Source organism: Gallinula chloropus (genome assembly GCF_964237585.1).
Source record: "Gallinula chloropus genome assembly, chromosome: 3".
Classification (NCBI taxonomy): Eukaryota; Metazoa; Chordata; class Aves; order Gruiformes; family Rallidae; genus Gallinula; species Gallinula chloropus.
Window position 1 is genome coordinate 80021075 of NC_140087.1, and position 10053 is coordinate 80031127.

Below are 10053 nucleotides of genomic sequence, written 5' to 3' on the forward strand. Positions count from 1 at the left end.
TAGCCTGTGAGAAAGTTGTCCTATCTCTTCAGCCATGTCAACTCCTCCAGACCAAGGAGTTCACAGCTGGGTTCCAAAATGTGGATGATCTCAGGAAGAATGAGCTCTCCGCATTCTTTACACAACACGCTAATCCCAATGACCAGGCTGTGAGCACTCCATCAAAATGCTCAGTTGAGATGTGCGTGTGTGTGTTAGTTAATAAGTGGCTGGGTAATCATCAAATAATTAGCATAGCCTGTATGTTGTAATTGCAGGGAAAATGAAAGAGCCATCAGAGACTGATGTATGACCAACTCTGGTTGGTTCGAACTGTTCTAAACCATGCTGTGTATTACAAGTTCCCCTTAGATCTGAATGAACCACTGGTTATTGCTGTGAAAACAGGCTGTAGGCTCTTTTATTGTCCTCCCCCTGCCCTGCAAACCCCACATTTGGCCTTTCTCGTGGCTTTTTCAGATGCGAATGAATGTGAGGGCAAACCCTGTGTCAATGCCAACTCCTGCAGGAACCTAATTGGCAGCTACTATTGCGACTGCATTATCGGCTGGTCTGGCCACAATTGTGATATAAGTAAGTGTCTATACATCCTTGGGTTTATTAGAGGTCAGATGTGTGAGTATATAAGTCTATGTATGCCACTGAGGTCTAAGCTCAGATTTAAATGTTGGACAGAGTCCCAGTAGTTGATATTTTCTTGAGAGCACTCGATGTGGAATGAAAATACACAACTTTATCAAACTCATTAGTCCATAACATAGCTGTATTCTGATAAAGGGACTAAAACAATAATGTGAAGTTTCACTGCCTCTAGTAGAAGAATCGCAAAAGGTTCCCACCCATTTTAATAACCTTATCTCAAGGGAAGCATGCAGGAAACTTGAAAAAAGGATTATCTAGCTGTGGTTCTAAAGAGACTTGAACTCTTTTTCAAGTATCAATATGTTTTTGCCTTCTAAGCATGCTAATTTTATTGCAGATATTAACGACTGTCGTGGACAATGTCAGAATGGAGGATCCTGTCGGGTAAGCTGTTCTTGCTTTATTTTGGTTTCCCTGAGACTTTTAGCCATTTGAGTCTAAATACAAATAGTGGGGAAAATGGCAATTAGCTGTTGTAAATTCGTCACTTATTTGAGTTTTGGGGAAGGGCTATGTCACATTACAGTGTGTCGGGGTATGTGTGTAAAACAGCAAGGGCAAAAACCCATAGCTGCAATAAATGACTCCTTTTCACTGCCAATGCCATCAGTGAATGGGATGGTTTGTTGTGCAGTCTGCCTCCTGTAAATGCAGATATTCTGCTTCAAAATGTGCATTATGGTATATTGGAAATTAAGAGCATAAATCACTATGGGGGAGGATGTGTGTTTGCTGTTGTTCCCACCCCGCCAAATATTGTGTTTTAATTTGTGCCAACTTTATGTTGATATCAGACATCACAGGAGGATATTTATTTATTTATTTACTATCTTTTTTTTTTTTCCTTCCCTTTTGACATGTTCTTATTAAAGAAGAAAAAAGGAGGGAGGGGAAAAAGCCTTAACTCCAAACTTTCTTGTTCCTTCCCAGGACTTGGTTAATGGTTATCGGTGTATCTGTTCACCTGGCTACGCAGGAGATCACTGTGAGAAAGACATCAATGAATGTGCAAGTAACCCTTGCATGAATGGGGGTCACTGCCAGGATGAAATCAATGGATTCCAATGTCTGTGTCCCGCTGGTTTCTCAGGAAACCTCTGTCAGGTAAGAAGCATGGGTGAAAGGCAGGCCCTCAGCCAGTGGCAGTTCTCCCCGCACTTGGGATCGGTACACTGAATGCCTTGCACCCAGTGAACCATAGTATAAAGTTGTACTTGATATCGCTGTCAGTCTGCCAAGAAAGTGCTTGATTAATATATATTGGGGGGGGGGTGGGTGGGAAGAAACCAACAAAAAACCCTGACAGGCTGCTGAGGGTTGGTTTTGTTAAGCACACTGCGAGTGTTTGCACGGCAGGTTGTGTTGCGTACTAACTATTAACTTCCAGTGGCTGTTTAATATCAAGAGTGCTCTCTGCTGAAATAGTTGCAAGTCTAACTAAACTCTACATTATGAGCAACTCATTGAGACAGCAGATAAAAAGGTCAGATTCCCCAATGTCTGCCTGTCACAGTGAGGGAAAACTACAAGAAAGCTACACTCAGCCCTCTCCTCTTTCCCCTTCCTTTTTATTTCCCTTTCCTCTCTCTGTTCTCTTGACAGCTGGACATAGATTATTGTGAGCCAAACCCTTGCCAGAATGGTGCCCAGTGCTTCAATCTTGCTATGGACTATTTCTGCAACTGCCCTGAAGATTACGAAGGGAAGAACTGCTCCCACCTGAAGGATCACTGCCGCACAACTCCTTGTGAAGGTCTGTGTTACCTTGCAGGTGGATGAGAATGACTGGCAAAGGTTTCTGCCCTTCCCCTGGCTGAAGCTGTAATGCTGCTCTGATAATGTGATCAGTGAAGTAGCTCATCTATAAGGAGGATGAATTTTTCCCTGTGCCTTTTGCCTCTATTTGTATGAGAGGATGAGTGATACCTGTAAAGACTGGCTATCAGAAGGACAGCGTCATGCCAGTGTAGATAGACAACACGTAGCAAATAGCCTGCTTTGCTGAATTAATTCCAAGCCATGCATGTGCTCCAGCAATCTTCAGATAAGATGCTGTGAATGTTTTATGCACAAACAGTCGGTACAGTTTCTTTATTGTAAAGCAGCAAGCATCTTTGGTAGTGTTAAGTTTAGAGTTGGACTCTATTTTAAAGGTCTTTTCCAACCTAAGTCTGTGATTCAGTTCTGCCGATGTCTTTTAAAACTCCATCACTGGAAATTAAAATGCTGCTTTTACCCTAAGAAATGGGTATGGATTGGCAATCCTTATGCTGGTGTCTGCTTTTTCTGCAGTAATTGACAGCTGTACCGTGGCAGTAGCTTCTAACAGCACACCCGAAGGGGTTCGTTACATTTCTTCAAATGTCTGTGGTCCTCATGGAAAATGCAAGAGCCAAGCAGGTGGAAAATTCACTTGTGAATGCAACAAAGGATTCACTGGCACCTACTGTCATGAGAGTAAGAGCAAAAAGTTATTAAGCTTTGCTGACCCCTACTCTTTTTTTGGAAAAAAGATTCCACCCTTTCCTCCCAGGCTGCTTCAAGGATTCTTTCCTGTCACACAGTGAACCTTGGAACTGCTTTAAGTCTTTTTATATCCCGCCTGGGCGAGGCAGGTTGGAATTTGCTAGGCCTTGGGGAAAGTTCACGGTAATGAACCTTCTGGCCTTCAAGTGTATGTTTTTAAAAACCTGATGTATACACGGTCTGAGGTCACTAATAGCGGGGTTTAACGTGGATCTGTATTTTTTAATAGCAATCATTGAGCGACAGGCCTATGGTTCTATGCTCGCTTTCAACTATTCCTCATCTTGCTTCTGACCCTTCCTCTCAGAAGGGGCTTAGAATGGAAGCAGCATCAAACAGTCTACAATAAGATGACTTCTCATAGCCGTACTTGTAGTCTGATGATTCCCCCCCTCCCCTCTTCTCCAAACTGCTACAGATATTAACGACTGTGAGAGCAACCCTTGTAAGAACGGCGGCACTTGTATCGATGGCATCAACTCCTACAAGTGTATCTGTAGTGACGGGTGGGAAGGAATGTTCTGTGAAGCAAGTAAGTGAGCTGTTCTGCAGCGTGCGGAAAGATCTCTTGGGAAACATCAGGAAGGAAGGGCTGCTACCGTCTCTAAGACTGTAGTGACCAATGACAGTTCAGCACAGATTCTGCGTCAGAGGCTGCAGAGGACAAGGAGCCGTATTTTTTTTTCTTTTTCACCAAGCCCAAGGCTTTTGTATCAGAACTGAAGTGACAAAGCTGGACTGGGAGTAAACCCAGACTTTCCAGATGTTCAGTTTTCTTCTTTTCCCTTTGCATAAGCTCTTGCAAGAAACCCTTAGTGTCGTTGCACAGCATGGTAGGAGCGGCGTATCTGCACATCATGCCTGTGCTCCCTCAGCCTGGGGACTAGAGGAAGAGCAAGCACTTGGCTCCGTTCCCCTGACCGATAGGACAGTTTATGTAACAGGCCTTTTCACTTCTTTACTGAAACAAGATGACAAACGAAATGAAAACAACCTGGAGGGATGTGGAGGAATTTTCTGTCATCTCTGTGACAGCACTCAAAGCTTTTTAAAATACTGACTTAAGTGTTTAATCTGTGACTGAAACGCAGGCCAAAATTAAGGATGGGGCGCACACCTTTTGAGCATGAAGTGTTTGTCAATCCTGTAAGCACTGCTTAGCTTGTTTTCTCTCCTTAACATATCCAGATATTAATGACTGCAGTAAAAACCCTTGCCACAATGGAGGAACTTGCCGAGACTTGGTCAACGACTTCTTCTGTGAATGTAAAAATGGGTGGAAAGGAAAAACTTGCCACTCCCGTAAGTTCAGTGTTTCCAAAACATAACAGGCGTGCTCTGTTTGGCTGCTGAAACTTGTTGCAGTGTGTTAAGAAAGGACTGGTGTTAAGGCTAGTTTGGGTTATTCACAGGTGACAGCCAGTGCGATGAGGCAACGTGCAACAACGGGGGAACATGTTATGACGAGGGGGACACTTTCAAGTGCATGTGTCCTGCAGGATGGGAAGGAGCCACTTGTAACATTGGTAAATATAATCACTAGGAAACAGATGGAAAGCTGAATCTGTGACCTCAGCTTTTCCTCTTGGCTGGGTTCTGATGGCTTTCTAACAACTGAGTGGCGAATCTCCTTTCTGTTACAGCGAGGAACAGCAGCTGCCTGCCAAACCCCTGTCACAACGGTGGTACCTGTGTAGTCAGCGGGGATTCTTTTACTTGTGTCTGCAAGGAGGGCTGGGAAGGACCCACGTGTACTCAGAGTAAGTCGTCTCTGCTTGAACTCTTCCACAGTGTTGCGTGATGAGAACATTAGCTCATCCTGTTGCCCTTGGAGTCAAGATTGAAACCAGAAGGGAAAGCTTGTTTGATGTAGGCTTTAGCATCACCTGAATCCTTGTTTTTAATGACTTTATGTGATAGAGCCTTGACCTGGGCATGAGAAAGTTGCAAATGAGCTAAGTGGAGACAGATGTTGTCTTGTTTTCTCCTGCATTCTTCTACGAGCAGCCCTGTCTGCTTCCACTTTCCCCCACCCCTGTTAGATTCTTTACAAGGATCTCTTCCTCTGTACATGTGTTCCACCATGGAGTTAACAAATTTCGTGGTAGAAGCCTGGAATCAATTTAGCAGAGAATTTCAGCATATTTTTGTTGAAGTTGAGCTAAGTGTAACTTGGGCATGTGGGGAAGCTTGATCATTCCTTACTGACAGTGGAGCTGTATTAGCCAAAGCCTGGATATTTGATGTTGGCTGTCTTTGCTTTGCAGACACGAACGACTGCAGTCCTCATCCTTGGTGAGTTGAATCTGTTAATCTTTCCTCTTTTGTGTGGGGGGTTTATTTTAATTTTTATTTCTGTAGCAGGTGCTTTAATATGTATGTTGACTTTTCTTTCTAGTTATAATAGTGGCACTTGTGTGGATGGAGACAACTGGTACCGCTGCGAATGTGCTCCAGGCTTTGCAGGTCCTGACTGCAGGATCAGTAAGTGTTTCAGCAATGCTCTACCTTGATTTATTTTTTTTTAAATTTTATTGTATTTTGTCTCACTTGAATCATGTTGCGAGGCAATCATCTTAATTAAGTGGTAGATCATATTAACGATAGGTATCCTGTGACTTCTGTACCTGGGGAGGGCAGGAATTGTGCCAAGAAGAGAAATCTTCAAGTCCCTTCAGCCAGAGCTGAAACCTCTTGGTTCAGCTGAGTGGGCAAAATGCCCTTTGGAGCAGTCTTCCCAGCTAGCCTGTGTTTGTGTGGCATAGGCTTCTGCTCGAGGTGGAAGTGTGCCAGCCAAAAACCTTGTCAATTAATAGTCTTCCTACAAGCCCTGAGGTGATGTGTGCACTTCCCTGTAATTTAATAATAATTACAGGTAGGAGGACACTAACACTTTTTTTAATAACAGCCATGGAGATAGAAGTTTCACAGTAGCAGCATGAATGGGGAGGACTGTAACTCGAATGGAGAATCTAGTAGGGGGACAACACTGGAGTGTGTCAGAGGAGAGGAAGTGTGTGTGAGAAGGAATGTGGCCTTGCCCTTGAAAAGCTTAAGTAGCCATAGGGGTCAGGTTTTGATCTTTGTTGGTGCCACAGAGCAGAAACTTCAAAGGGCTTGCTCTGAGACCATACGGGTGCTGCTAACAAGAATCTATCTCCGAATAGACACTAGAAAATGAACATAAGGCTCCAACAGGCAAATCCCTCGTATCCTATATTTTTGACAAAATAAAGGGATACTGTAGAGTAACTCCTTTTATTAACTCTCCTTCCCTTCACAGATATCAACGAATGCCAGTCTTCACCCTGCGCCTTTGGAGCTACATGTGTGGATGAAATCAACGGCTACCGTTGCATTTGCCCACCGGGTCGAAGTGGTCCAGGATGCCAAGAAGGTATTCCAGATGTCAGAGCTGGAGCTGGTCATAAGGCTTGTAGCTAGATCTGTATAACTGTGCGGGGACAGGTTTGTGGCTGCGTGGGGGTTGCTGTGAGTGGGGAGGGGGTTGTTTTAAAGCAAGTCTCTTTCTTTATTGGAGAGGCAAACTTGGCGATAAGTTTAGATGAACTTAGGAAAGGGGTTTGTGTTCTACTCTTTTCCTCCTGACCTTCTTGTTGTGTCCAATCTCCCCCCAGTCACAGGAAGGCCCTGCATTACCAGCACTCGAGTAATGCCAGATGGGGCTAAGTGGGATGATGACTGTAACACCTGTCAGTGTTCAAACGGAAAAGTCACCTGTTCTAAGGTGAGCTGTGCCCTGCTTTGGGTTACACCATCTTCTGTCCTGTAACCAGAGGTTACTCACCGGTATTTATCCCCTTCTAGGTCTGGTGTGGTCCTCGACCTTGTGTGATACATGCCAAAGTGCATAACGACTGCCCGGCTGGCCACGCCTGCGTCCCCGTTAAAGACGACCACTGCTTCACCCACCCTTGTGCGGCGGTGGGGGAATGCTGGCCGTCCAACCAGCAGCCCGTGAAGACCAAATGCAACTCTGACACGTACTACCAGGACAACTGTGCCAACATCACCTTCACCTTTAACAAAGAAATGATGGCGCCGGTAAGTGGCAGAACACCGCTCACTGTGCTGCGGCACGTGCGTGCCCGCTTCCCAGAGTGTGAAGTGACTCTTGGCTGGTGAGAGTGTAGAGTAAAGGCTGACACTCTGATTGCTAAAGAGTACAGAAGGTAGAGGAGGAGTAATGCAGCCTGCTTTTGTGTCCAAACAACAGCAAGAGCTGGTTTGCAGGGAATTCCACCGCCTCTTACTTCAGTGCAAACACCCCCAAACCATAATTTCTTGTATCTGTGTGTATACATATACTTAACAAAGCCCAACACCTTTTCCTTATCTTCAGGGGCTCACCACAGAGCACATTTGCAGTGAACTGAGAAATCTGAATATTCTGAAGAACGTTTCTGTTGAATATTCAATCTACATTACCTGTGAGCCTTCACACCTGGCAAATAATGAAATACATGTTGCTATTGTGAGTATTCCTGGAATATTTTTTTAATGCCTTAGCGGTTAATTGCTTGGATATGTGGGGTCTACATAAAAACCCACCATTCCTGGGTTTGTCAGAACTTCTCATGGCTTTGTTTCCATCCCAATTTCCTGTAAGAACAGGGAAGAAACCCTCATTACACATGCATCCCTGAAATCTACCAGTTGGTAGCAACTCTTAAGAGAGTAGTAGAATATTTTCATGTTGTCCTCTCATGAGCACTGCTTTTGGGGGAGGGGGGGCAGTGTCTTATCTCTAAAGATGGGGACAGAAGTTCTGCATTACTGGCTGCTGCCCATAACTGGGCTTTTTGCTTGTTTGTTTTAAACGTTAAAAGCACCCAAGAGCTGGAACCGATTGCGAAAGTCTATAAATAGCAGAATTACCCATGCATCAGATCTGGCATTTGGTGGTGCTAATGGTGTGACTTCTTTCACAGTCTGCAGAAGATATCGGGGAAGATGAAAACCCAATCAAAGACATCACAGATAAGATTATTGACCTCGTCAGTAAGCGTGACGGTAACAACACGCTAATTGCTGCAGTGGCGGAAGTCAGAGTGCAAAGGCGGCCACTGAAAAACAAAACAGGTGAGCTTGGCCTTGTCTCCCAGAGCTTGTACACATGCCCTGACCAGAGCAGCCTTTCAGCTTTCTCACTGGGGGGAGCTGTAGCAGAATCCCTGCCTCTTGGCCCCACTAACTGGGAACAGCAAGGAGGCTTCAGACTGTGTTCTTTCCACATCTAAACACAGAAGTTCCAAAACTGCTCTGAAACAGCAGCCTAAACCTGTGGGAGGGCAGCTTCTCCCTTTCACTCCTTTTGGAGAAATAAGAAGGAGGAAGCAGGTGGCTGGCTCCCAATTCCCCTTGTGTTTACCTGGTGCTGTCGCTGCCCAGGGGTGATGAACTCCCTGTTCAGAAGTGCCCATTGCTTGCTGCCCATGTAGTGCTGGCATCTTCCTGGCAGCCACCCACAGTGAGTACAGAGCTGACTGCCCTCAGGCAGGAGGTGCTGCCCTGCTGTGGCTCCAGGCCCAGAGGGAGTGTGATGTGCCAGGAATGCCTGGCCCCGTGCAGAGGGAGAAGCAGGTTTCCACCAGGGCCATCAGAGAGTAGTCCCAAGTCCTGAACTCACTTTGAAAGCCTCGTGCTCTAAAAATGCCAAGCTTTTCCTCAGGTCCCAGCTGGACCCCAGGGAACAAGCGAGGTTTAAGAACAGAGATGCATGTTCTCTGTAGAAAGCCTGGGCCCACACACCTGGTTTGCAGCAAGGTTAACTGGTTTTGCATCTCTTCCAGATTTCCTGGTGCCATTACTGAGCTCGGTCCTAACAGTAGCCTGGATTTGTTGCCTGGTAACTGTGTTTTATTGGTGCGTTCGGAAGCGCCGAAAGCAGAGCAGCCACACTCACACAGCGTCTGATGACAACACTACCAACAATGTGAGGGAGCAGCTGAACCAGATAAAAAACCCCATTGAGAAACACGGAGCAAACACTGTCCCCATTAAAGACTACGAAAACAAAAACTCTAAAATCGCCAAAATAAGGACACACAACTCCGAGGTGGAGGAGGACGACATGGACAAGCACCAGCAGAAGGCCCGATTTGCCAAGCAGCCAGCGTACACTTTGGTAGACAGAGAGGAGAAGCCCCCCAACAGCACGCCAACAAAACACCCAAACTGGACAAATAAACAGGACAACAGAGACTTGGAAAGTGCACAAAGCCTAAATCGGATGGAGTACATCGTATAGCAGACAGCGGGGTGCTGCCGCGCAGGGCCTTTAGACATCACTCTAAAGGCACTCAAGAGCGTGTAGTTCTTCAACTGTTGTGTAATATTTGAGTCCGAGGCTATTATTTACTTAGAATCCCTGTGTTAATTTAAGTTTTGACAAGCTGGCTTACACTGGCAATGATAGTTGCTGTGGTTGGCTGGAATACCAAGTGCTGCATTTCACATCTATGCAAAACTAGTCAAAAGTGCCCTGGCCTAAATTCAGCCATCAAGTAGCTGATGCATCACGGAACTGTTCCGTAAGGTATCACGTAGCCTTATTGCTCTTCCTTAGTTTTTAATTTTTGGGGTGGATCTTTTTTTCCCCTGCCAGATATCCCCACTTCTTAGACAGTTTCTTTAGAATGAGTACATTTTATTTATATTTATTGAATTTGAGTTTTTTGTATATTGGTTTTATGGTGACGTACAACTAGTTCTGTATTTGAAAGTGCCTTTGCAGCTCAGAACCACAGCAACTATCAGAAATAAGTTTATTATTTATTTTTTTATTGTATTTTTGTTGGGGGGCGGGTGGGGGGAACTTGTCAGCAGTTGCTGGTAAATGAAGAATTTAAAGAGGAAAAATGT

General features: G+C 45.1%; 1 protein-coding gene across 1 annotated transcript in view; it reads left to right on the plus strand.

Annotated features, from left to right (window-relative positions):
* JAG1 (jagged canonical Notch ligand 1) overlaps positions 1–9671 on the plus strand; it is a 34853-nt gene extending 25182 nt beyond the window's left edge. The window contains exons 10-26 of the mRNA XM_084261506.1: positions 460–573; positions 980–1026; positions 1573–1746; positions 2245–2395; positions 2935–3099; positions 3587–3700; positions 4357–4470; positions 4581–4694; positions 4812–4928; positions 5436–5463; positions 5567–5652; positions 6452–6565; positions 6807–6916; positions 6997–7233; positions 7532–7663; positions 8121–8271; positions 8982–9671. Of these exons, the coding sequence (XP_084117632.1) occupies positions 460–573; positions 980–1026; positions 1573–1746; positions 2245–2395; positions 2935–3099; positions 3587–3700; positions 4357–4470; positions 4581–4694; positions 4812–4928; positions 5436–5463; positions 5567–5652; positions 6452–6565; positions 6807–6916; positions 6997–7233; positions 7532–7663; positions 8121–8271; positions 8982–9439 (2426 nt within the window). The 3' untranslated portion in view covers positions 9440–9671. The remainder of the gene's footprint in view (positions 1–459; positions 574–979; positions 1027–1572; positions 1747–2244; positions 2396–2934; positions 3100–3586; positions 3701–4356; positions 4471–4580; positions 4695–4811; positions 4929–5435; positions 5464–5566; positions 5653–6451; positions 6566–6806; positions 6917–6996; positions 7234–7531; positions 7664–8120; positions 8272–8981) is intronic.
* The last annotated feature ends 382 nt before the right edge of the window (positions 9672–10053 follow it).